Here is a 27,978-nt window from a genome sequence, read left to right as displayed (position 1 = left end):
AATAAATATCTTTTTTTTAAAAAAAAAAAAAAGAAGAAGTTGTGGCAGAGACAATACGAATAGGCCTGACCCAGTATGAGGCAGTTATTTTCCTAGGTCTTGGCCACGGTAGACATTTTAGGCTTTGCCCTTGGGTGGGAAGAGCATTGCGCCCGGGAGAGGAAATGGGAGTCAAACATACACTCAAGGAATAATTTCAGAGAAAGAGCTTTATTTCTACCATCCGGGCTGGTAGAAGGAGCAAGCGTGATAACTCACAAGCTTAGCACAAGTTCACAGCCATTTGCACAGAGGATATATTCCCCTCCAGTTCCCTCCCCTTTCTCCTCCTCCTCAGGAGCCCTGCCCCATGATGAGTTTCCTGAGCATGAACAGAAAGCTCCTGTCTTTGGGACTCTTGGCACCCTTCCCAGGAAAGGGGGATGAGAAGCCAAGGGGGTTGAGGAGCCTTGCGGTTCAGCGTGTCCAAGATGTGTTGCAACTGGATGAGATAAGACTCAGTTCCCAGGCTTGCTTTATGCTTGGCACTGACAGAGCCTATTCATTAGCCTTTTTGAAGCTCTCTCGTACTGATAAAAGTTACATTTTGCCTGTGCAGCAGCATCTTGTGAGAAAGCAGAGAAGAGCTGAAACTGCTGTGGATTTTTAGAAGAGAGAAAGGGAATTTTGGACAGTTTTGAGGCCTGAGGTGATTGTGGGGTGACTTCACAGACAGGATTTGGTTATCCTGTCCCTTCAACACTACGGAAGATTAATTGCATTTTTAAGAAGGCATCTGGTGCAATCCAAAACCATCAGAAGGACAGCTCCGTTGATATCATCTGGCCCAGGAATCTTCTGCAAAGGCTTCTCATCGAATGCTACCTGCAAAAAGAGTTAGGATGCAGTTGCTCATGACTCTTGCTTACAAGCCTTTTCCCGGGAAAAGCAGAAATCCAACCGGACGAAAAGTTCAGAGAAGAGCACTTCTTTGCAACTGCCTCCTCGGGAAGAATTCCAAAAGCACGCAGAGAGAGGGAGACACTCTTATTTATTTTATTAACAAAAAGTCTTAGTAGAACAAAAGACCCCTAAGCAATTTAACAAGGCAGGCTAAAATATTCATTTAAAACGCCAACAGAAAAGGAATCATTAAAAAGAAGCAACATAAAAAAACAAATACAAAATAAAATCAGTGATTAAAAGAAAACACCAATTATACCTACTAAAATGTCAAGCCTGGGCAGGCTTCCTAGAACAAATAGGCTTTTAGCAGGCATTAAAAGCAGTACAGTGAAGGCACCCGCCTAATATCAATGGACAGGGAATTCCGAAGGGTAGGCTCTGCCACACCAAAGGACTGATTTCTTGCCTGCAAGAAACTAATCTTATGTAGCACTTGTAGAAGTGGCAGTTCTGCACATCTAAGCAGTCAAGCGGGCACATATTTTGCTGCAAGCTATAATCGAGGCCCTGAATGACAGGGCCATGCCAGCGTCCCATATTTCAGTTTGGTATTGCGAGAGGTATTTTGTTTCTCATTTTGTGCTTCTATGCTGCAAACCGCCCTGTGCTCTTTGGATGAAGGGTGATACGTTTAATAAATAATAATTGTTAAGTTGTGGGTGAACATATCAGACGACACAGCGATTCCTCAGACAGCTCTTGTTTATTCACAGGCCAGAACTGAACTGAACTGAAGGGTTCAGCCAACCTCCTTATATAGAGCTCAACTACAAAGCAACAGTAACAACTTTCTGTAACTATCCAATCACTGAGCGTCACTTCCAATTCCTTTTTTGCATATGTGGACCTGAGTGAAAACTATCTACAGTATCCCCCTGCTGGCCCAGGGTGAGAACTTCAGTACATAACAATATTAGGACTCCCCTCGACCCCAGAAGGCTTCATAAGATTTCCAGATCAGGATGACCCCTCCCTCTCAAACTGCACCCTTGCTTTCTTCAGTTTGGTAAATACTGAATTTGCCCAATTTGGACATACACATCCTGGGGCCCTGTGCATTTGCTGGTGGTGGTAGTCTGTGTGTGGAATGCATCGGTGCACCAAGATGGGATCACAAAGCAGCCAAAAAAGGCTTTCAGCTAATTTTTGGTGTTTTTTTAATTACCATGAGCAAGTGAAACGAGCAGCATTTAGATGAACAAGTGGGGGGAGGGGGGCAGTAAGAGAAATGGTGGTGTTGGTATCTGGCTGCCTTAGGAGACAACAGAAGAAAGCTCCTTTAGCGGTGAAGTCAAACCGCAGGAGAGTTGCAGCGCCTGCGTTTGTTGCCAATAAGGGAGAGGCGTGTTTTATTGCAAGCAGGACAGATGAAGGCGTCCGGCTGTGTTGCTTCAGGTGCACCAGGGGGGATGGCAAGGCAGGATTTAAAAAATGGTACAGTCATACCTCATGTTAAGTTTGCTTCATGTTACGTTTTTTCAGGTTGCGTCCCGCGGCGACCCGGAAGTACCGGAAAGGGTTACTTCCAGGTTTCGCCGCTCGCACAAAAGCACTAAATCGCGCTCTGTGCATGTGCACAAGCGCCAAATCACGCTGCGCACCTGCACAGATACGGCGCTTCAGGTTGCGGGCTTTTCGTGTTGTGAACGGGCCTCCGGAACGGATCCCATTTGCAACCAGAGGTACCACTGTACAATCTATTTTTTCGTAGAAAAGAAAAAGGCAGGCCTGATAAAAAAGAAAGAATAGGCCGTTTCTAGGAAGGGGAAAAGAGTGCAGTTGTGGCAACCATTTTTAAAAAATATTCAAAGTGCTGCTGTTAGCTTACTTTGCCCAATTATGTGCCCACTGCTCCACTCTGATCTGTGGAATGGGCACTTTTATGAGTGCCATGGGTTCATTCCACATTTTAAGCCTATTAGTATGGCATCACCTGCCTTCTGTGCCTCCCTGCCTATTAATGCCCGGCAGGTGCCTTCACTGTACACACACACAAATTGTATTATTTGTTACTATTATTGAATGCTTTATACCGTTTTTTACAAACTGCTTTAGAGTCGGGCTGGGCGGTATCTGGTTTCCAACATCGTGATATATCACCAGCTAAAAGTCGTGATACACCGATATACCACAATGTCCGAAATAAGGATGGAGCTACGTAGAGGCATTGGCTGGCTTCACAGTCTCTCCCACATTGTGATTTTGGGATAGCAAATGTACAGCTAGACATCATGATTCGCAAAATAATGCCAGGTCAAAAAATATGAAACCACCAGAAGGCGGAAAATGTGAAAACAACGAGAAGAGGCAGGACTGAAGATTTGGAGATATGCTTCAGAAGTCCAGACTATGGGGAGCCCGGAAAAATTAATAATTACAATTTGGATTACAATTTGGTCTTTTTAAATTTCAGTTTCTTGTTTTTAATTGGATTATGATGCGGATATGTTGATTGGTTGTTTTTATTGGAAAATCAATAAAAATGATTTTTTAAAAAATGAAACCAATAGCGTGGTATGGACTTGAAACCAGGTTTGGATGATATTATCGATGCATCGCCCAGTCCTACTTCAGAGGATTTTTTAATCAAGCGGTACATTAATGTTGCAAGATAAAAAATGCATTATGGCTGCCTCGCTTCTTCTCAATGATTTTGCTTGCTGCTCTGCAGAGTCACAGCATAGCCACCCTGGCTAGTGGCCATCAATGGCCCTCTCCCCCTTCATGAATTTGCCAACTACTCTTGTAAGGTAAAGGGTAAAGGGACCCCTGACCATTAGGTCCAGTCGTGGCCAACTCTGCGGTTGTGGCTCTCATCTCGCTTTATTGGCCGAGGGAGCCGGCGTACAGCTTCCGGGTCATGTGGCCAGCATGACTAAGCCACTTTTGGCGAACCAGAGCAGTGCACGGAAACGCAGTTTACCTTCCCACCAGAGTGGTACCTATTTATCTACTTGCACTTTGACGTGCTTTCGAATTGCTAGGTTGGCAGGAGTAGGGACCGAGCAAAGGGAGCTCACCCCGTCACGGGGATACGAACCGCTGACCTTCTGATAGGCAAGTCCTAGGCTCTGTGGTTTAACCCACAGCGCCACCCAACTACTCTTGTAAAGCCACCCATATCAGGGGCCACCACTGGGAGTAGGTTACGTGTCCTCCATCAAGAGAAGCCCTATTCTCTTAAGAGGTATGCCAGGGCAGAGCAGAGGAAGCGTGCAGGAAGGCAACTGGTGAACGGCAAATAATTGCCGTGAGCATCGCGCGACGCCCGTGGAGGAAGTGGATTCAAACAGAAGCAAAACTCTGCGTGGGAGTGTGTTTGCATAGAATGCAAGGGGAGGGGCTACCTGTCGGGGGCAGAACCATCCCCAAAATTGGGTCACACCTGTTGCTCTGTCTATTGCTTTTGTACAGTAGGTAACAGAGCCACTTGCAAGGTGGAGATATTTATTCACACACAGACCTTCCCCCATCGATTCTCCATCCAAAGGCATTATTATACCAGATCAAGGAGACATTCCAGACATGAAAGAGCATTCAACGAGGGTGCAGAAGAGGGTCAACAGTCTTTATGGGTCACATAAAGAGGTCCTGGGGGTCGTATTTGGCCTAGGAGTCAACTCTTGATATAGAGGCACCGGGTGAGGAGGGATGACGATCTTAACGCTTTCCCCGGGAACGAATCAATCTATTTGGAGGGCCAGGAACTCTCCCTTCTTTCCTCGCCTCCCTCCCCAGATTCCTATTTCTTCTTGTAAAGTGCAAAAGCCACCACTGCCACCACCACGGCACACCCTGCGAGGAGCCACGTATAACTGCGTGAAGTCAATGGTGCATCGCCTCTCTCACTGGGGAGGGAATCCCTCGCACTTTCGGAGCGGGGCCTGGCGCTTTTGACCGGCCGCTGCCTGTCGTCCGAGCCGGGCGAGGCACCCGGGGATCGTTCGCCAGGGCTGCCCGGCAAACCAGGGGCTCCTTCGAGATCCACACTAGGGCTCTCCTCCATTTTGAAGGTGAAGGTTCGGATAGAACCATCGCCGTCCTGGTGGTTGCCGCGTGAAAGCTGACGGGAAGCGTCGCGGGCTTCACCCCTGCTTGGAACAGCAACATCGGCTGGACCAGAGCATCTCTCTTCGGACGAGCTGAGATTGCTGATCATCAAAGGGTCACTGCCCTCAGAGAAATTGCTGAGGCGAAGCCTATCCGACCTCCCTGAATATGCAGGAGTTGTCTCTTTTTCACTCAGCTGCCAATCAGGCGACCCCTCTGTGTTTACACTCTGTACTGAATGCAGAACGCCCGGTTTGCAGGGTTCGTCGTCGTCGTGATTGGTAGAGAAGACACCGTGATCTCTGGGACGGTGAAAGACTTTGTTCGTACTCGGCCTTGAATCTCCACTCACAGCAGAGGGCTGGATCACCTTCAGGAGACAAGACAATAGGTAAGAAAAACCCACCTACACACTTCTTTGCCTGCCTTCCTTCCTCTGCCCAACCCCCCCCCCCAATAATTCACCATTCAGTACTTATCCCACAAGAGTTTTGGGATTCCATAATTCCTGCATTGCAGGGGTTCGGAGTAGAGGGCCCCAGCCCAGGTCCCTTGCAACTCTCTGATTCCATGCTGTCAGGGGTTCAGGAGCAGAGACGCAGAGAAGGGAGGAGACAGAGAGCGAGGGGGAGGAATACGAAGGAAGGATGAGTGGGGATGACGACCCGAGATCACCGAGCCTGTCTAGCGAGTCCGAGGATTCCCAGAAGGGAGCGCCAGCAGTCAGAGCAAGGGGGGAGAGCAGGGGGACACCCCAGGAAGAAGGGTCCAGAGAGGGATCAGAGAGCAGCAGTTGGAGATCGGGACCCACGTGCCCAGCCGGGAGTAGCGGGGAGAGAGGGGACCAGATATCGGGCTCAGGAGACTTTCAGAAGGAGGGAGGGCATGAGTCAGGAGTAGTCACGCCCACCTCGGGGAGCGAGGAAACGGTCAAGAGGAAAGTAGAGAGTTGGGCGCGCGCGCCAAGTTCAAATGTAGCGGAAGCTGGCGCAGTAAGCAGCCCAGAGAGTGAGCCAGGTCCCAAAGCCCGCCGCAAGGAGGCGGAAGGGACAGGGGGGTCCGCGTCAGAAGAGAGTAGGAAAGAAGAGACCCCGGGGGGCAGAAGGACCCAGAGACGGAAGGAAAGGCGCAAGAGGTGGAGCAAGGCTAGGGTATTAAGCTGGTGCGCTAGAGGCGGAGACTCAGACGGGTCTTCGTCGTTCTGACCTAGAAGAAGTAGGGCTGCACATTGCAGTTTGGAAAGGGAACCTGTAATCCAATAAAGACTCTTTTAAACTGAACGCTGGCGGACTTGGTCCTATGTGAGCTGGGACTGGGTGGCAGCCCTGACAGTAAGACCCGTCTCTCAAAAGCTTCGGACACCTGATACCTCGCAGCGGAGAGAGAGGCAGCTGGAGGAGGGGATCGGTGTTTGGGAGCAAGCTCACGACGGTTAGCAGAGATGACGGAAGCAGAGAAAGTTGCAGCGCTGCAACAGGCAGTTACCCAATTGAACGCGGAGGTACTGGCATCCAAGAAGAGGGAGGAGGATGCGGCAGCCGCCTACAGAGATCTCCACGCCAGGTTTGAAGCATGGGTTAAACACGGGCAGCCAGGACCCAGACCGGAGGGGGTTGGGTTGGCACGGAGAGCAGGAGGGCTTGTGGCTCACTTCGATGGGAATTTACAACAGTACCCCAATTTTCGAGCAGACGTAATGTGCGCACTGCAACTGCTGGCAAAAGACTTTAGAGATGAGGAAGAGAAAGTGGGGTTCATACTATCCCATTTGCATGGGGATGCTAAAGCGTGGCTACGCAATTTGTGGAGGGATAAAGATCCGGCGCTTCAGAATGCAGATGCCTTTATCAAAGCGATGGATGCGTGTTTTTTGTCTACTATTGATGTGGATCTTGCCCGACGGGAGATTCATGGACTAAAACAAGGGAGGGCGAGCGTCCGGCAGTACCACGCCCGCTTTTTTGCGCTGGTCAGTGCCTTAGAATGGGACCGGGATTCGCCCCCTGTCAGAGACCTGTTCTGGGAGGGTCTAAGCTCTGCGGTCAAGGATGAAATTGCAAGGGGGGAGAGGCCCCGAAGCACGCAGGAGGTGGTCCAAAGGGCGCTGACTGTGGGGGTGAGGCTGGAAGAACGTCCATGGTGCAGAGATGAAGGACGTGGAGGGCGCGAAGCAGCGAGAAGTTTCTCTTTCGTTCCAAGAGAAGCAGCGCGTGCGCAATCCACACCTCCGCCAGGAGGGGGAGGGGAACCGATGGAGGTGGGAGGTGCCAGGGCTCAGTCAGCTACCAGAGCCTCTGCACCGACGGCAGTCAAGACTAAACCTCCTAGAGGGACCAGGAAGTGTTACGTATGCGACAGCTCTCAACACTTGGCGAAAGAGTGTCCCCAGAGGAGCTCCAAGCACACTGCAGCCTCCGCAACGGTGAAAGAGGCCAAGCAATACAGCGAACCCCAGCAGGGAAACGACGATGTCTGGCTGGAGACAGAGGCACTGGGGCCCAGCCAGACGCATCAGTGAAGCAGTCCCCAGCGATCTTGCAACCCACGGACCCCCTCCCACCCAAACCAGTAGTGCAGCTCACAGCATCTCTCCAGCTACCCGATGGCGTCACTATCGAAGTGCCGCTTTCTGTGGATTCTGGAAGCAACGCAGACTTTATAGCGCAGGATTTTGTGGAGCAGCACGCTATACAGCTACTGCCTGCCGCTCTGCCCCTGCAAGTCGTCACAGTGGATGGCAGAGAGTTGCTAGGGGGGCAGGTGGTGAAGCAGACGCCACCGATGGTGATGCGCCTTGGCAACCACAGGGAAGTCATCAGTTTTAATGTCACCCAACTGTCGGACACGCCCATTGTGTTGGGCATGAGTTGGCTGGACAGGCACAGTCCGACACTGGCTTGGTACCAGAGACAGCTGATCTTCGGCTCCTCTTATTGCGCAGAACACTGCATCCTGCCCAGACAGGAGGGAGAGGAGGAGGAATCACAACTGCAGTTGGGAACGTTGCAAGCAGTCCCCCACAAATACGCAGACTTTCTGGAGGTCTTCTGCGAGAAAGAGGCTGACAAGCTACCACCGCACAGGCAATATGACTGCAAGATTGACCTCCTACCAGGGGCGACGCTGCCGAAAGGGAAGCTGTATTCCATGTCTGAGGACGAATTACAGGAACTCAAACAGTTCATAGATCACAATTTGCAGCGCGGTTTCATCCGGGAGTCCAGGGCAGTAGGGGGCAGTCCTGTTTTCTTCGTAAAGAAGAAAGACACGCCCCAAAAAAGACTGGTGGTGGATTTTCGCCTCTTAAACAAGATGACCAAGCCTTCTGATTTCCCCATGCCCAGGATTGACGACCTACTGGCGACGGTGCGCAAGGGACGCGTGTTCACCAAGTTGGACCTGCGAGGTGCGTACAATCTCATCCGCATGAGGGAGGGCGATGAGTGGAAGACAGCCATGTTCACGCCTCTGGGCACCTACGAATACAGAGTGATGCCGTTTGGATTGCAAGACGGTTCTCACTGTTTTCAAGCTTTCATGCATCATGTGTTGGCGGGACTCCTTTACAAGAAGTGCGTCTGCTTTCTGGATGACATCCTGATATTCTCCGAATCGCAGCAAGCCCATGACCAAGATGTTCGGGAGGTGCTGAAGAGGCTGCAGCAGCATAGACTGTACGCCAAACTGGAGAAGTGCCAGTTCGACACGACGGAGGTGGATTTCTTGGGTTACAAGTTGTCGGACAAGGGGCTAGCCATGGACAGCGCCAAGGTTCGCGCGGTGTTGGATTGGAAGAGCCCGCGCAACCGGAAGGAGGTCCAGCGGTTTGTCGGCTTCGCCAACTTCTATCGCAAGTTTATCAAGGGGTTCGCGATGCAGACGGCGGCCATTACGGACACGCTAAGCTCCAAGAAAAAGAAATTCATCTGGACGGAGCAGGCGGAGCAGTCCTTTCAGGCACTCAAGCGTCTCTTCGCGTCGGAAGAGCAACTGCTGCATATCGACCCCAGCAGACCGATGCGGGTAGAGACAGACGCGTCCGATAGAGCAGTGGGAGCTGTCCTGCTGCAAAGGGACCCACAGGGGGTCTGGAGGCCGGGAGCGTTCTACTCCAGAAAGCTCAGCAAGTCGGAGCAGAACTACACCATCTGGGACAGGGAGTTGCTGGCCATTCATGCAGCTTTCAAGGCGTGGAGGCACTTCCTGATCGGCGCCAAGCACACGGTGCAGGTCTGCACGGACCACAAGAATCTGGAGCACTGGCGCACGGCTCAGTTCCTGAACCAGAGGCAGATACGTTGGGCAGAGTTCTTTGCTGACTTCAATTTCCGAATAGAGTACGTCCCAGGCGACACCAACATCATGGCGGATGCACTGTCCCGCAAACCGCAATACCTCGAAGAGGCGACGCCAGCGGCAGCCATGCACATCTTCGCGCCAACAGCGTGGGCGTGCGCTTCAGCCACAGTAGACCTGGATGCGGTGCGGCGGGCGTTGCAGGACGACTCATTCGCGCAGGCGAAGATGGCAGAGGTGCACAAGGGCACGGCGAAGGGCGACGAGTTCCAGATACGAGACGGCTTGCTCTTACGTAAAGGGGCCATCTACGTGCCGGGAGACGAACTTCGCGCCAGGGTACTGCAGCAGCTGCACGACGCACCCACGGCCGGGCACTTTGGCACGGAAAAAACGGTGGAATTAGTCGCAAGGGACTTTTGGTGGCCCAGACTGAGAGGGGAAGTCGCGGACTACGTTGCGAGGTGCGACACCTGCCAGAGGGCCAAACCGGTGCACAAACCACCGGCGGGACTGCTGGAACCGCTGCAAACGCCGTTTGAACCGTGGGAGAGAGTGGCCCTGGACTTTGTTACGGATCTACCCAGCTCGAGAGGCAAGACAGCTGTACTAGTGGTGGTGGACTTGTTCACCAAGATGGCACATTTCATACCGTGTGCGAAGGTGGCCACGGCAGAACAAACAGCCAAACTGTTCATAGATCACGTGTTCAAAGTGCACGGGCTGCCGCGGTCTATACTGTCCGACCGGGGGCGGCAGTTCATCTCGAATTTCTGGCAGAAGCTGATGGGCTTCCTGAACGTCAAGATCAACCTGACATCAGCGAGACACCCGCAGACCAATGGGCAAGCGGAGAGGGTCAATGCCATCATGCAGCAGTACCTGAGATGCTATGCCAATCAACAGCCTGCGACGTGGGTGGATTACCTGCCGCTCGCCGAGTTCGCCTACAACAACACGAAACACGTGTCCACAGGGGTGACGCCGTTCTTCGCCAACAATGGTAGGAATCCCAGAACCTTCCCGGGACTGGACAGAGTGGGGGAAGGGGAACCGCAGACCGCGGACGCCTTCGCATCTGAGTTGCAGGAGATCCACGATCAACTCAGACGGCAGCTGGAGCTAGCGAAGCACGCATACAAAGTGCAAGCTGACAAGCACAGGCGAGTTGGCGAAGAGATCCGAGTGGGAGACTGGGTCTGGTTGGCAGCCCACGCAGTGCCGACCAGATCGTTAGCCAAGAGGAAGCTGGGGCACAAGCAACTCGGTCCATACCGAGTCGAAGCGCAGATCAACCCGGTGGCTTTCAGGCTGGTGCTACCGGAGGGTTCCAGAATGCATCCGGTGTTCCACAGGTCGGTGCTCACTCCCTACAGGGCACCTCACAGGTTCCAGGAACCGGGAACGGCACCGAGTCAGTCTCCGGAGCGAACGGAGGCGGGGAGATTGCCACAGCAGGACCCCATCAACGAAGTCACGGAGATTTTGGACTCCAGATGGGGGGAAGACGGAGTAGAATATCTCCTAGCAAGGGAGGGCACCCGGGCCAGCACGAATAGCTGGGTGCCGGACTACGCCTTGGAGGAACCCCTGCTCAAGGACGAGTTTCATGCCCTTTTCCCACACAGACCTATGCCAGCGGGCTTCTTCGACGACTGGTTGTTCACGCCCACGCTTTCCTCCAGCACGTTCCATGGCTTCGACTCAGACGGGGAGCCCGCACAGCGCACACGTTCCCCAGAGGGGTCACCGGAGGGTTCGGCGTCCGACAACTCGTATTGGTGGGACGATCGGCCAGAGGAGCAGTGGCGCCGGAAGTGGCAGGAGATGCCAGGTCCAGCGACAGACGCAGAGACTGACATGGACGTGTGCGGGGAGGATCTCGGTTTCGAGCACGGCGGCACCGAAATGGAAGCGGAGCAAATCACCGTTGACGAACGCGGGGAGGAAGACTCGGAGATCTTCAGTTGGCGGCCAGCAACGGGGAGCGAACTGTATCCGACATTCACTCCCGTGATGACGGAGCACCCACCAACCACCCTTGAAAGCGGGGAGGGGGGAAGGGGGGGCTTCGAGCGGGGGATGGATGTCAGGGGTTCAGGAGCAGAGACGCAGAGAAGGGAGGAGACAGAGAGCGAGGGGGAGGAATACGAAGGAAGGATGAGTGGGGATGACGACCCGAGATCACCGAGCCTGTCTAGCGAGTCCGAGGATTCCCAGAAGGGAGCGCCAGCAGTCAGAGCAAGGGGGGAGAGCAGGGGGACACCCCAGGAAGAAGGGTCCAGAGAGGGATCAGAGAGCAGCAGTTGGAGATCGGGACCCACGTGCCCAGCCGGGAGTAGCGGGGAGAGAGGGGACCAGATATCGGGCTCAGGAGACTTTCAGAAGGAGGGAGGGCATGAGTCAGGAGTAGTCACGCCCACCTCGGGGAGCGAGGAAACGGTCAAGAGGAAAGTAGAGAGTTGGGCGCGCGCGCCAAGTTCAAATGTAGCGGAAGCTGGCGCAGTAAGCAGCCCAGAGAGTGAGCCAGGTCCCAAAGCCCGCCGCAAGGAGGCGGAAGGGACAGGGGGGTCCGCGTCAGAAGAGAGTAGGAAAGAAGAGACCCCGGGGGGCAGAAGGACCCAGAGACGGAAGGAAAGGCGCAAGAGGTGGAGCAAGGCTAGGGTATTAAGCTGGTGCGCTAGAGGCGGAGACTCAGACGGGTCTTCGTCGTTCTGACCTAGAAGAAGTAGGGCTGCACATTGCAGTTTGGAAAGGGAACCTGTAATCCAATAAAGACTCTTTTAAACTGAACGCTGGCGGACTTGGTCCTATGTGAGCTGGGACTGGGTGGCAGCCCTGACACATGCATTCAGATGCAGAGCAGGGGATTTGTAGCACGTGGCTGGGACAGTCCAATCAGATTAATAATAATACAGTGGTACCTTGGGTTAAGAACTTAATTCATTCCAGAGGTCCGTTCTTAACCTGAAACTGTTCTTAACCTGAGGTACCACTTTAGCTAATGGGGCCTCCTGCTGCTGCCACTGCGCGATTTCTGTTCTCATCCTGAAGCAAAGTTCTTAACCCGAGGTACTATTTCTGGGTTAGCAGAGTCTGTAACCTGAAGAATCTGTAACCCGAGGTACCACTGTAACAATAGTGGCTTATTATTATTAGAGAACAACAACTACCAGACTTTTAGAAAACATCTGAAGGCAGCCCTGTTTAGGGAAGCTTTTAATGTTTGATACATTACTGTATTTTAATATTCCGTTGGAAGCCGCCCAGAGTGGCTGGGGAAGCCCAGCCAGATGGGCAGGGTTGAAATAAATTATTACTATTATTATTATAAGCAGGGCCTCTAGAGCAGGGGCAGCCAACGGGATGCCCTCCAGGTATTTTTTTAAGCTGCCACTACTGCAGAACGCAGGGGCCAAACGGCTTGCAGGAGCAGATTACTGTCAACATGTTACTCTGCTGCTAGGAGAGCTGTACTGGTTGCAAATTTGCTAGTGGGCCAGGTTCAAGGTGAATCCACAAATTCACAAACAACCCGGGCCCCAAAGTGCCTTCAGGACTGTCCAATTCCTTATGCTCCACCGACACCGGGGGTAGGCAACCTAAGGCCTGGGGGCCATGTGCGGCCCAATCGCCTTCTCAATCCGGCCTGCGGACGGTCCAGGAATCAGTATGTTTTCACATGAGTAGAATGTGTCCTTTTGTTTAAAACCCATCTCTGGGTTATTTGTGGGGCATAGGATTCCGTTCATTTTTATTTTTCAAAGTATAGTCTGGCCCGCCACTTGGTCTGAGGGACGGTGGACCGGCCCCCTGCTGAAAAAGGTTGCTGACCCCTGACCTACACCACCGAGATCCTCTGATGGGGTGTGATGGCCTGGGAGTCTGATTCAGAGGCTGAACCGGAGGAATCCCAGCCTGTACAGGAGTCCCCGCCTCCAGGACCGGCTGAGCCGGGGCAGGGGCTTGAATCTGAAGGGCCCTCACCTGTGCCGGACCCTCAGGAGCAGACACCAGATGTATCCACTCTGGCTCCTGAGGTGATGGAGGACCCATTGCCTGCAGGTGCTCCTCTCCCAGCCCTGTCAGGGGAAGGTGAGGTTGCCTCTGGGTCCAGTAACCCTCCAGCCTTGATGTTATAGAAACATCAAGTCTAGGACAAATAGACTGAAAAACAGTTTCTATCCAAGAGCTGTGGCCTTTTTGAATGCTGTAACTCGATAGTGAGACCGGGGAGTTTGATGGGTGTGGGTGTGGTTGGAAGGTGGTTTGTTGGTTGTTGCTGTTGTTTTGTTTTTGTTGTTTTTAAGGGTTGGCATCCAATTTCGTTGCACTTGTGCAATGCTGCACTAGTGTAATGACAATAAAGAATCTATCTATCTAGCCTCTCCTGAGCTGCAGAGGCTCAGGGTAGAGAGGCGGAGGGAACTAGGTTTCCGGAGGAGGAGTGCTCGCCTCCAGACCAGGAGAGGCGAGTCACCTGTGGGCCGGGACCGCCCTAGGCCTCAGAGGAGATAAAGGTCAGTCAGCCCAGCCCCAGGTTGTGGGAGCAACATCGTTGGTTACCTGTTCCGGCCGGCACCCTGTCCTGCTTTCTACCAGAGTTCCTGACCTCACCCAACTCCCTACCTTGGACCCCGCTTCAGCCTCAGACCACGCCGCACAGTAACCCCCCGGGACCAGCACATGGGGTACTTCTGGTGGCTCCCTACGCCCCTGAGGTCTGCTTGGCCTTCCCTAGGGGATCAGGTGCCCAGTGACGGGGACAGGTTGTTGACAGGTGAGCTGTTGTCGGTCAGAGCAGGCTAGGTGCTCAAATGGGGCGATGGGCTCCTCGTTTCCCAATTGCCCCGGCCTTTCCCTTTTCGTTGCCCGCGACCAACTGCAACGCCGCCACAAGCTCCGCACCCCCAGAAGCGTGGACCAGCTTACCTGCTCTGGCGCCACCTCGTAGGCGGCTGTGTCAGTCAAACCCCCACCATGAATGGGAGTTTTAGACGCGTCGCTCGGAGCAGCCAAACTCCAGGGAGGCGAGTTAGGTGGGATCACGTTGGTGGAGGAGGACCCGTCGAAGTCGGAAGGCGGAGGTCGACTCTGCCCTAAAGGTGTAGTGCTGGGCGTGGAGTGAGTCTGTCCTCTGTTTGAAGGGCTACTGAGAAGCTGGGAGCTGCCAGAGGAAGGGCTGTCAAGAATATCTGCATTTGAGGGGAGGGCGGCAGCAGCCTTCACAGGAATGCGGGGACCTGCATGGGAAAAACGCATGAAATTATTCATCAGCACATGGGATGGTGCCCATCAGGGTGGATAAAAACCAATGATTTTTAAAAAAATTGGGGTTAAATTGGATTTTTAAAATAAAATGCTTTGGGAGGAAAAATATTTTCTACAGATAGTTTTCTATTTAAATTACAGTATAATAAGGATTTGTTTTAAGTTTTTCATGTGTGCTAAAACTCAGTCTGTTTAAAACAAACAAAAACCACCATTTAACCAAGTCAGTTAATGGATACATATGCTATAATGCTATTGTTTTAGTTAAATGAATTGTTTAAGTCGTTATTAAGGAAATGATTATTTTTCTCCTTCCAATAAAGTACAGCAGAAAAGTTGTCCAAATATAAACAGTTAACTTATGAAACCTCACTATAATTTCATAATTATCAGTCTATGTATTTCTAATAGTATAACCAAAGCAGTAATTTTTGATTTAACTGTAAAAACTACTCTGAAAATTTATTATTCCAAAAATGAAACCTTCATCTGGTTGTAAATATTAAGATTAAACCAGCAAGAAGAGTCTTTCTGTAAAAAAATAATGATGTAAATCAAATCTCACTGCCTGGTGATCTAAATCAAGTCTTACCGACTAGTGATTTAAATCGTGATTTAAATCGATTTGATTGAAATCCAATACACCATGTGCACACGCTATGTTTTATATACGCAGGAAGAGCAAGTAGCCTCATGGTTTATAGATTATGATTATAATCCTCATGGTTGGGAAGACAGGACTGTGTGTGTGGCTGAAATCCTAGAATTGATGCTGAACGAGGTGGTTTCGAACAGTCAAGACAGCAGAGCTTCAGGACTTTAAAACACTGGTGTGTCCCGTCCCCCCCCGACCCCACCCAACAACTAGGGAAAAGAACAGAAAAGAAAACCATGCAAAAAGGAGGCCGTGGAAATTGTCCTTAAATAGTGGGACGCGGGTGGCACTGTGGTTCACCCCCATCGTCTAGCCCCGACACTGAGGTCCAACGCTAAGGGTTTCTGGCAGTTCCCTCCCTGTGAGAAGCCAAGTTACAGGGAACCAGGCAGAGGGCCTTCTCGGTAGTGGCACCCGCCCTGTGGAACGCCCTCCCAATCAGATGTCAAAGCGATAAACAACTATCTGACATTTAGCAGACATCTGAAGGCAGCCCTGTTTAGGGAAGTTTTTAATGACTGATGTTTTAATGTATTTTTAATATTTGGTTGGAAGCTGCCCACAGTGGCTGGGGAATCCCAGCCAGATGGGTGGGGCATAAATTATTTAATTATTTAATTAATTTATTATATTTATTATTATTATTGCTGCAAGGGACTCAAACCTGTTTAATGGTTTCTTTAAATTTTAGGTTTCATTATTGTTTCACAAGATATGGATGTCTTTAAAGACCAGAGCAAATAACATGACCTAGTTTTACAGCTGTGAAGCAGTATAGCAGGTGCTGTTAAGTTATGTTAATTAAGCACGTGGGTATAGTATATAAAGAGCAGCATGTAGCTCTCTCAGTACCCTGGCGGACGGGTCACGCTTATTGATGTATTTTAATTTAGTGTAAAAGGAGTTTTTGCTTTTGTTACTGAAATCTAGCAAAAGTTATTTTGTGTTCCTTGAATGTGGGGTCTCCCCAGCACGCTTTCTGCAGCGCAACTGATCTGCAAAATAACCAACAAAACCGGGCCACGTCCTTACCTCTTCCCGGGCCATTTCCAAGCAGGCAGTCTGTTGGGCTCGCTCCAAACCCCACTGGGGCAGAGGGGGCGCGCCCATCTCCTTTCTCCTGGCGCCCCAGGCCTACTCCCTGCTCTGCGTCGAACTGCCTTTGCAGGAGGAGAGGGCTGCCTGCGTCCTCTGGGCCGTCCAGCACATCCTCGTTGTGATAGCCCCGCAATGCCTGGATCCTCTGCTCCCGCAGGGATGCCTTGTCTTGACCACTCGAAGCCAGAGGGGAGCTGCTGTCGGGAGAGGAGTAGTAATCTTCCACTGGCTGGTTCCCAGGCGTTCCGGGATCAGGAGGGGCAGCCAGCCCCGGCAAAACGGCACTGTCAATGGGGTGGTTCCTGTTCCCAAAATAGCCGTTCTTCACGCAAACAGGGCGGGGCTGGCGGCCGTCCCACTTCTGCACCGAAGGACCCGCGTCGGGCCTTGAGGATGCTGGCGTGTTGCTTGGCAAAACCTCCCCAAGCGCCTCTCCAAGGCGGCCTCGGCTCGGAATGGCCTGGGCATCCTCAGCAGGAGCAGCTACAACATTGCCTCTGGTCTGAAAAGAACAAACCATAGACTCATGGAATTGTACAGTTAGAAGGGAACCCCAAAGGTCTTCTAGCCCGGCCCCTCGCAATGGGAGGGATCGGTTGGGATACTGCCGGGGATATGGGGGCATTAGGCAGGCCCCCAGCTTGCTCCAGCCACCGGCCGGCAGCCGGATGATCTCCGGTACAGCATCAATCAATCAGCGACTTGAGCCTCAGTAGCCTTCTGAAGCTACCGAGCCCGTGAATAAATCTCCACAACGGAAGTGGCGGGCAGAGATGTGTGTAAGCGTATTTACAAGCGTTTATTTGGCATAGTTCAGGAACAAAGAATAAAACATGTCTCCTTCCCTTCGCGTCCAGCAAAACAGCAGTAACACAAAAGCTGCCATATGTTTCGCTCTATTAGACGCACCGGACGATTGGACGCACCTAGTTTTTAGGGGAGGAAAACAAGAAATAAGAAAGGAACGCAAAGCATCCTGAGCTAAGAGGGAGCGCTCCTCCATCTTCGCTCACGAGGCTTTGAGGGGCTACCCCTGAAGCCAGGAGAGCAAGCGGGATCGGTGCGCACCGATCCCTCTTGCCCTCCTGGCTTCAGCGAAAGCCAGCCTACTGGCTTTCCTCTGGCAAGAGCCGCGCACTCTTTAAAGGGAGCGTGGCTCCTGGGGGCCTTTCTGGGAGGTGGGGGAAGGGACAGAGCCGCGTGCTCTGTCCCTTCCCCCACCTCCCGCAAAAGCCAGGGATAGCTGCTCCCCTGCGGAGACTTCATTCCTTACAGCTTCCGAGTCATGTGGCCAGCATGAGTAAGGCACTTCTGGTGAACCAGAGCCGCGCACAGAAATGTCGTTTACCTTCCCGCCAGAGTGGGTTAAACCACAGAGCCTAGGACTTGCCGATCAGAAGGTCGGCGGTTCGAACCCCCGCAACAGGGTGAGCTCCCGTTCCTCGGTCCCTGCTCCTGCCAACCTAGCAGTTTGAAAGCACGTCAAAGTGCAAGTAGATAAATAGGTACTACTCTGGCAGGAAGGTAAACGGCGTTTCCATGCGCTGCTCTGGTTCACCAGAAGCGACTTAGTCATGCTGGCCACATAACCCGGAAGCTGTACGCCGGCTCCCTCAGCCAATATAGCAAAATGAGCGCCACAACCCCAGAGTTGGTCATGACTGGACCTAATGGTCAGGGGTCCCTTTACCTTTACCTTTAAAGGACAGTTGTAAAAACTTAAAAACACTAGCAGGGCTGAAGTAACTCCTACAGTGTAGATAAGATGTGAGAAGATAAAATACGCGTGTGGGTTTAATAAAGGATACCATCTGAAGTCACAAGCTTGGAGGAGCAAAAAGATGTACCGTATTTTTCGCTCTATAAGACACACTTTTCCCTCCTAAAAGGAAGGGGAAATGTGTGTGCGTCTTATGGAGCGAATGCAGACTGCACAGCTATCCCAGAAGCCAGAACAGCAAGAGGGATTGCTATGCAGCGATCCCTCTTGCTGTTCTGGCTTCTGAGATTCAGAATATTTTTTTTTCTTGTTTTCCTCCTCCAGAAACTAGGTGCGTCTTATAGAGCAAAAAATACGGTGTATGTTGTTTAAAGTATGATAAGAAAGAATATGTAAAGAAAATAATAAAAATTTATGGGGGTGGGTGGGGAAGACAGTGGTGGTAGACTCTCCTTCCTTGGAAGTTTTTGAGCAGAGGTTGGATGGCCATTTGCCAGGGATGCTATAGTTGAGATTCCTGCACTGCAGGGGGTTGGACTAGATGACCTTTGGGTACCTTCCAACTCTAGGATTCTATGAAAGGCAAGGGAAGAGAAACCAATCTTAGGCTTTACCTCAGGGCTCCGAGGGAGACGTTCAGTTTCTTGAACAGGAGTGCTGTAATCAGGCATGTCTTCAGAGGCTGCATTTGTGGCGAAGTGGGATGGGTCTGAGACGCCTGTGGGCAACGGGGGCTGGACTGGCAGGGGCACGTCAGAAGAGGGTGGGCTGGGCTTCACGGCTGGCACCTGGGAGCTATTCACCACAGCCGGTGAGGCAGCAACTGCCGGCACATTCCTTCGAGGGGCTGGAGGAGGAAGACACACCAGCAGCACAGAGGTTAATTTCTTTTTCCTTTATTTCCAAATAGCGATTACTGAATTTTAATAGCAAACAGGATTTAAAAAGAAAATAGAAAGAAAGAAGAGAAAAATTGTCACAGTTGCCAATAAGGAATTACAGTGAAGAAGAAGAAGAAGAGGAGGAGGAGGAATTTGGATTTGATATCCCGCCTTTCACTCCCTTTAAGGAGTCTCAAAGCGGCTAACATTCTCCTTTCCCTTCCTCCCCCACTACAAACGCTCTGTGAGGTGAGTGGGGCTGAGAGACTTCAGAGAAGTGTGACTGGCCCAAGGTCACCCAGCAGCTGCATGTGGAGGAGCGGAGACGCGAACCCGGTTCCCCAGATTACGAGACTACCGCTCTTAACCACTACACCACACTGGCTCTCAGTGGTACCTCAGGTTAAGAACTTAATTCTTTCCGGAGGTCCATTCTTAACCTGAGGTACCACTTTAGCTAATGGGGCCTCCCGCTGCCGCCACACGATTTCTGTTCTCATCCTGAAGCAAAGTTCTTAACCCGAGGTACTATTTCTCGGTTAGCGGAGTCTGTAACCTGAAGCGTCTGTAACCTGAAGCGTCTGTAACCCGAGGTACCACTGTATAGGGTACAGCTATGTGATTTACAGAGTCAATCCAAGAGGAAAAGGATGTGTGGTCTATTATTATACGGGGTTCTATGGTCTAGATTCTAAAATCAAAACAACTTCCAATTTTTTTGCCTCCAAAAATGAATAGCACCGGTTTACACATTCATTCATTTGGATTATATACTGCCCTTTTGCAAAGCTGACGATCTCCATTATTGCTCTTAAGAAGCAAAGTAATAATAATAATAAATCAAATGCAAAAGGCGGAAGGGCAACTTACGGAGCCGCCAATGGTCGTAAACTTCTCTGATTTCATTCGCCAGCTCGCTTTGGTTCTGGTCTTCAAGAGCGTTGATGAGGAGCGTCACCCAGCCCCTCCTTATCTGGAGGCGCTGAAACAGCTCCCACACCGTCTGGTCGTTCCCTCGCAATAAGAATTCACTTTTAATTTCTTGCTGCGGGAATGGGGGACATGAAAATGCAAAGCTCAGGAACGAGGGGGTGGGGGGAGAAAGAGAGACAGAACAGCCTCACCGAAGCCCTGGGAAGGTTTAAAATTGGGATTCCCATGGCATATTCCAAACATGCCAGCAGGTCCCCAGCTTGGTCTGCAGCCAGCATCTCCTGACCAGAGTTCTCAACGTGGAGTTGGATGGATGCATGTGAGAAGGGCCATTCTGGATCCGGCCAAAGGCCCATACAGCCCAATATCCTGTTCTCACAGTGGCCAACCAGATGCCTTTGGAAAGCCCAAATGTCAGAGCCGAGGGCGACAGCAACTGGTATCCAGGAGGCAAATTGTTTCCCACACAGTTGCTATTGCTAGCTTCCTCCTCCATGAATCTGTCGAAGCCTCTTTGAAAGCCGTCCAAGTTGTGGCTGTCGCTACGTCTCAGAAAGCCGCAGGAATGCTTTAGACATGCCTGTCCCACGGTTAAGAAAAACCCTCCCACAATTAACTGTCAAATAGCTACGGTAATAATGAGAACCACGGGTTTGCAACGTAATTTGGGTGCCTGCATAAGCACAGACACACCTGCGACCTTGCAATACCCAGAGCAACTTTGCAACTGCTTCAAAACAAGTCTGTGCTGCTGAAGGGGGCGCGTGAGCTGAACAGAATGAAAAGGTAATGTATCAATACGTCACGCGGGACTGGTTTGAGGGCTAGAGCACGATGGCGCCTTCACCCAGTGGCATATTGCAAGTGGAGGGTGAAACTGTTACGGAAAAGCAGCAATGCGGGAGCGAGCTGCAGGTGGCTGCAAAGCAAAACAGGATGTTGATGTTTGGGACTGTACCATGGGAACAAAGGGACAGTCTATTCACTGTACTGAGCACCGGATGTTAGCTCAGAGTGTCATCTGACCTGTACTGGAAGTACAGGGGTGGAGTTTATCTCTCTGCTGTTTGGAGTCTGATGAGTGCAGACGTGTTTTTCTGTACTGCTGCAAGGACAGAAATAAAGTGATGTAAATACATTTCTGTCTGACTCTTTCCCCTCCCTGGGGAGGCAGGGAGGAGGGGAGAGTGGTGTGTTCTTCTCACGCTTGAGGAGGATCGCCGATAGTGACCTAGCCTGTATCCTGCCGGGAGACGCAGACGGGGAGGTCAACAAGGATCTTAAGCCGAGTGCCTGGAGAGTGGCCAGTTTTCCTCTGATAAGGCTTAAGAATCCGACAGAAACTTCCACCACTCACGAGTTTCTCTGCCCCCAGTGCCTAGCTGTGGGAACAGAGCGCTGCCGTCATGGGTTGCAAGTCCAGGTATGTATTTTAGGGCACTGTTTTGTGAAGTATTCTCTGCATTTTCCCCATGCTTTTTGAAACTCTTGTCTAGTGTGATCTCTAATTGCCTCTGTTAATCTAGCCAGTTCAATATACTCTAACAGTTTATCTTGCCATTTCTTTTTTGTTGGCAGTTCCCCCCCCCCCCCAGTTTAGCAATTAGGATCCTTGCCGCTCCTGTGGCATAGAGGAATATTTTCTGATCTTCTCTTGCTATACCTGTGTCTGTTATCCCTCGTAGAAAAGCTTCTGTATTTTTCATAAAGTTATACATAAAACATTTTAAAAGTTGAAGAAAAGATTTTGGAAGATAAAAGGGGGAAAAATATTTACTTTCATTATTATCATTTTGTGTGCGGTTGTGGGTGTCTGCACATATGTGTGTTGTTGTATGCAATGTCTGGGAAGAAATAAGACGGTAAATAACAAATAACAAACTAAATATCGATGTATGTAATTTTTATTTCTTAATTATATTTAGTAGTAGTATGGCTGTATTGTTTTTTGTAACATAAAATCATTCAATAAAAATTATTTTTAAAAAAGAAGAAAAGCTTCTGTATTTTTCATAAAGTTATACTTAAAACATTTTTTTTAAGCTCGTCATACACTGTGTTCCACTGTGTTTGGAAGTCCTCCCCGACCGTGAACACAGACGGGGAAGACTTCCTGCCATACCTGCTCTGGAGCATCCTTCCTGTGTGTGTGACCAGGTAGATGGGCGTGACCCTAGCAGACCCTATAAAGCTAGGCCTCAGACATTCCACCTTGTGGCTTCCATTCTCTGTAAGGATCATAGAATCATAGAATCCTAGAGTTGGAAGAGACCACAAGGGCCATCGAGTCCAACCCCCTGCCAAGCAGGAAACACCATCAGAGCACTCCTGACATATGGTTGTCAAGCCTCTGCTTAAAGACCTCCAAAGAAGGAGACTCCACCACACTCCTTGGCAGCAAATTCCACTGTCAAACAGCTCTTACTGTCAGGAAGTTCTTCCTAATGTTTAGGTGGAATCTTCTTTCTTGTAGTTTGGATCCATTGCTCCATGTCTGCTTCTCTGGAGCAGCAGAAAACAACCTTTCTCCCTCCTCCATATGACATCCTTTTATATATTTGAACATGGCGACTTCCGGGGTTGGCGCGATCTGGAAATGGCGGATTCCCTCCGAGCTCCGGAGGGAATCGACTCAGTGGTGGATGGGTCTTTGCTGTGCCGGCGACACGGGGACCCTTAAAAACCACAGGCGCGGAAGCCTGCGGACTGAAGACTCGGTGGGTGCCTTAAGCGCCCCCCCTGATTCGCGAAGAGCCTTTTTAAAGGCTGCGGAGGGGATACGGGGGACGGCGGGGTGCTGAGAGTCGATCGCTACCGCCGCTGAGTGAAGCCGCGAGCCATGACTGGAGAGCGCTGACTTCCTTCCTTGAAATTTGGCTGAAAAGAAGAACCCGTGAGTAAATTGGAATTGGACTTTAAGAATTTTACCTTTCGAATTTGAGACGATCGGGGGGTGTGATAAAAGGAAGTCCGCACCCCCCCCCCCTTGCAGACGATCCAAAGCAATGATATAAGAACTAAGCTGGAGTGCCTACCCTGTAAAGGGTGAGTTTAAAAAGACAGTAACTTCCAAGATTTGGAAAAAGTAACTTTGAGCAGGAGAGTGGAGTGTTGGAAGTCGTTTGTTTTGCTGTAAACAACCCCCCCTCCCGGGCCCGGGAGCGTCCTGTTTTGGAGCCTGTGTAAGAGGTACAGAGTTTGACAGCTGTCAAACGGACTGTAAATAGTAGAAAATTGCAACTTAAGATTCCTCTGGATTAAAAGGAGTTACATTTGAACTAAAATTGTTGGAAATAAAGAAACAATAACAAGATTCAGGACTGTTGGAGAAAATACTAAGTAACCAGATTCCCTCTAGGGGGAATTCTGTGGAATTACAATGGCTGTGGATGGAAAGATACTGGGGGAAATCGAAAGGATGTTCTATCTGGTGGGAATATTACAAGAGCAGACTACTGCTATGAGCAAACAATTGATGACCTTGACTTCTGAAACAAGTAGCTCTGCTGAATGTAATGAGGATCCGAGTGAGAAAGAATCCACAGCTGAATTTGAAATGATAACCAAAGAAGAGGAGACAAAACAAGAAAGAGAAAAAGTGAAGTGGGAAAACACTAACCAGAAGCTGGCACCTGGGGAATACAAGCAAGGAGGCTATTGGATTAAATCTATGACAAGTTTACGAAAGATGCAGAAGACGAAAGTGGAGGCCCTGGGAGTTTATGAAATGCAGGAATTTGGAATAAAGAAATATAACTGGGGCCTCCACATAGACTCTGACCTTGATTACTTCCAAGATTCATGCCTTGTGGAAATTATCCAGCAGCCGCCTTTAAATATGAGAAGAGATTATGGACTGACTTTAAAAGAACTCTTTCGAGATTCGATGACCGACATAAAGGATTACCAACAAGACCGGCGGAGAGGGACTGAAAGAGACTTGAGAGCCTCGGACGTGAGGAACCCGGGCTAAGAACTGTTATTTTGGACATGTTTCGGGAAGGGACGCAAATCGGGGATGGGAGGGAGGGAAGGAACTAATTATAGCAACACTCAAGACCAGGGGGTTTAGATAATAAGATTATTATTCAAGACAAAATGGGAAATCGATGGAAGGGAATTGGTCCAACTTAGAAAAATCTATTTTTGTTTTTTGTTTCTTCTTTTTTATAAAAGGACTAATATCAAGATGGACAAGAGAATGCCAACTTGCTGACATAAATTTGGGAATAGGGATGCAAGGGAGGGGGTGGGGGGAAGTCAACGACCAGGGTTAGAAAGTAAGGTTTTTGGAAACTATACGTGTTTGTTGTCTTTTGTGTTTGTTTTTGTGTTTTGTTGTTGTTTATATAAAATGTGAAAACCTAATAAAAATCTTTAAATATATATATATATATATTTGAACATGGCTATCATATCACCCCTTAACCTCCTCTTCTCCAGGCTAAGGATGAGTATGCAACCATCTCCCTCTCTTGCTCTTTTGGCCCTTTGGCTCTTGCAACTGCTCTTTTGCCATCTTCCTTCTGCTGGTTCTTAGCCAGCAGCACATGGTTCATCCTTACAGAGAATGGAAGCCACAAGGTGGAATGCCTGAGGCCTAGCCCAGACTTCTTTTCTCTACACAAGTACCTGTAACTACAAGATAAAGGCTGCCTTCAGGACAATAGTGTGAACTGAATGTAAGTAAACTTCACCATTCCTTTTAAAAGAAGACTGTCGTGTCATTATTGTTTTTAAGAGGGAACTATCCAGTCTGGACAAGCCAGACTGGATTGCTCAACTCAAATGATTCTAACGAATCAATCAATCAGCTTGTTTCCAGCAATGTGCAAAGGGAATGTGCTCTGCTACTAGCTCACTAGCATAAGTGAGGAAGGATATAGCTCGGCTTCTAATACCATCCTTCCAGACATCCTTATCAAAAAGCTGATGGAACTAGACCTTTCTTCTACCATGTGTGACTGGATTAAAGACTTTCTGAGGGATCAGACACAAACAGTGAGAATTGGGCCTGTTACATCTACCTCCCTGAAGCTCAGCACCGGCACCCCACAGGGATGTGTGCTGAGTCCCTACCTGTACTCGTTGTATACATATGACTGTATCTCATCTGATCCATCTACTGCAATTATTAAGTTTGCAGATGATACTACCATAATGGGTCTAATTACAGGTGGAGATGAATCAGCGTACAGAGAGGAGGTTCAAAAAGTATCTACATGGTGCCTAGAGAATAACTTGCACCTAAATATTAGCAAGACAAATGAGATGGTGTTGGACTTGCAGAGGAAGACAGGGGAACTAGCCCCATTGTATATTGGGGGGGGGGGTTGTGTGGAGAATCTCTCTTCCTTTGAATTCCTGGGAGTTTACCTTAGTGAAGACCTCACTTGGAAAAACAATATAACTCAGGTGGTTAGGAAGGCCCAACAGAGACTCTTGCGAAAGAACAATGCTAAACAACAATTGATGACCTCCTTCTACCGGTCCACAACAGAAAGTGTCCTCTCATATTGTATCACAGTGTGGTACGTTGACAGCCATGGACAGAAAGTCTCTACAGAGGGTGGTGAACAAGCACATGATATCATGGGCTTTCCCCTGAGCCCGCTAGATGACATCGCAAGGAATTGATGTCTTAGGAGAGCGAGAAAAATTCTCAGGGACAATTCACACCCCGGCCGGCACCTCTTTAATCTTCTACCCTCGGGCAGGAGATATAGAAGTATAATCAGTCATACCAACAGGCTAAAACCACTTTCTGTCCGTGAGCTGTTAAGCTGCTGAACAGAAAATAATATAGTGCAACTGACTTTCAGGGTTGATGTGTTGTGCGACAAGCACACAGAATGCAACGAGATTGAGTGCTGGTGAGGCGGGAAGGCTCAGTTCATTTCATTGTACTGTGTTGTTGTTTTATTATTAGATATTTAATCAATATATCCTCTCCTATTATCCACAACATTCCCACAGCCTAAAGACACTACCCTGGACATACTCTCAAGGGGCAGCTCCCCAATCCAAACACTAGCACCAACAAGAGCAGGGAAATCAGGGGGGAAGTTACCTTGTCTATTTCAGTGAGGCAGCTGAGATAGTCGAGCATCTGAAGGACACGGATGCATCGGAAGTTGCACTGGTGGGTCCTGATGTATTCCTTCACTTTATCCTCAGCTAACCCCATGTTCAGTCAGCACCTAGAACCAGGAGAATCACAGACAGAACTGTAGAGTTGGGAAAGGCCACAATATATGATACGATAATCTTTATTATCATTGTCCCATACAGAACAACGAAATTGAAAAAATCTACATCAGACATTCAAAAACCAACATGCCTGCTATCCCAGCTATCCCAGCCTGGTTAACCCCCTAAAAACTCTGATACCCTATAATTAAATACAATATACTCCCATAGAGACTACCTTAAAAGGTAAAGGGACCCCTGACCATTAGATCCAGTCGCGGATGACTCTGGGGTTGCGGCGCTCATCTCGCTCTATAGGCCAAGGGAGCTGGCGTTTGTCTGCAGACAGCTTCCGGGTCATGTGGCCAGCATGACTAAGCTGCTTCTGGAGAACCAGAGCTGTGCATGGAAACACCGTTTACCTTCCCGCCAGAGCGGTACCTATTTCTCTACTTGCACTTTGACGTGCTTTTGAAGTGCTTAGAGACTATCTTACACTGCGTTTAAAACCAAAATCACATCTGGATAGAAACTGTTTCTCAGGCAGCTAGTCCTAGTCTTTATAACCCTGTACCTTCTTCCAGAAGGCAGAAGCTGAAAGAGATCATTTCCGGGGTGTCATCTAGTCCAACCCCCCACTTTGTCCAATGTGGGACTCAAATCCAGAACTCTGGGATTTAGAGTCTCGTGCTCCAGCAACTGAGCTATCTTTGAAAGAAGCTGCTCATATCTAACAAAGGGGCTCCAGATTGCAGTGGGGGATGGGCAGGGCTGTCCCAAAGGGAGTGTTAGAAACTCAGATATATAAGCTAAGCGCCAAATGGCTCCTTAAACCAAGGTTGCAGTCACCAAAACGGAATGTCTAGTCGCCATTTTCAGACAAGACGGATCTCAAGTCTTCTTTTTAAAAATGATGGACCGGTTGTGTTAAACATCTGGCTAGTTCAAATGACAACCTTGAGCTAAGTTATGAATTTTGATCTTCACTCCTGTGGCAAGCTAGAAAAGAAATCATCCGGAAAGCTTCACAAATTCTGCCCTCACCTCCAGGAAGTGGAAGAAAAGAGAAATGCAATTCCCAGCAGTTTGGGGGTTTGATTTTTTTTAATGAACAGTTAGTTAGACCCAAAATAAGTACAGTACAAGCAGACAGAGAAAATCAGGGTTTTCTTATGCACTGACTTCAATTTGAGACACCCAGATGGAGCCTGTGCTTGCAACGGCTCGTTGCTGGCATTCTGGTTAGAACATCCCAGTTATGATACTGGGAATAACTGCTTTCTGCACGCGCAATCGGGAATCCCTTTCTGCCCATCTCTCAGCAATATATACACCTGCTGCATTATTCAAGATAGGTAAAGGCACATCTCCGTTGCTACCTTACCTGCGCAGCGCAAACTTATGAATGTCTACTCAGAAGCTGAATGCGCGAGGATAGCCAGGACCCTGGGAGGGGTTAATGACCCGCGGTCGCCGGAACAGGCCGCTTATCTATTCCCACGCCCCCCGTCCCGCTGGAAATCCCCGCGGGAAATTCCCGATGACGAAAAACGCAAACAGCCTCCTTGCATCACCCCCACTGCAGCGCACTGCATATCCACAGCGGAAAGTGGCGGTGCATGATGGGGCAGGAAACCCCCGCTCTCTTGTCTTAGGCCCTGCCCGGCAAAGCGAGCCCGGAAGAGGGAAAAGTGGGAGTTTCTATATGGCGGGGCCAAAAAAATAAAAATGAATCCGAAAACTCTCCAAGTCGAGGAAAGAGTTGCATGCAGAGGAAGGCGGCTCGGCACGCCTCTTTTCTTACCTGGTCTCCACGCGCTTCCAGAGGAAGAATCCGGATTCAGAAGAAAGGAAGTGCAGGCGGTGGGAAGTAACCAGCAGGCGACTCAGCAAGAACAGCTGCCTTAGGCCGGCCCTCGGCGGCGCGCGCAGATTCCCGG

At 49.9% G+C, this 27,978-nt stretch overlaps 1 protein-coding gene across 1 annotated transcript; it reads right to left on the bottom strand.

Annotated features, from left to right (window-relative positions):
- Window positions 1-191: 191 nt before the first annotated feature.
- MAVS (mitochondrial antiviral signaling protein) lies at window positions 192-27,978 on the bottom strand. The gene is made up of 7 exons (XM_082236432.1): window positions 27,843-27,978; window positions 25,920-26,049; window positions 19,787-19,961; window positions 18,650-18,882; window positions 16,250-16,817; window positions 14,224-14,534; window positions 192-5,365 (listed from the first exon to the last, which is right to left on the bottom strand). The coding sequence occupies exons 2-7, from the start codon at window positions 26,034-26,036 to the stop codon at window positions 4,688-4,690; spliced, it is 2,082 nt and encodes a 693-aa protein (XP_082092558.1). The 5' UTR covers window positions 26,037-26,049; window positions 27,843-27,978; the 3' UTR covers window positions 192-4,687.

Source organism: Podarcis vaucheri (genome assembly GCF_965113315.1).
Source record: "Podarcis vaucheri genome assembly, chromosome: 9".
NCBI classification, from domain to species: domain Eukaryota; kingdom Metazoa; phylum Chordata; class Lepidosauria; order Squamata; family Lacertidae; genus Podarcis; species Podarcis vaucheri.
Note: the sequence above shows the minus strand (reverse complement) of the source record. Positions and strands in the feature narration are given on the sequence as shown.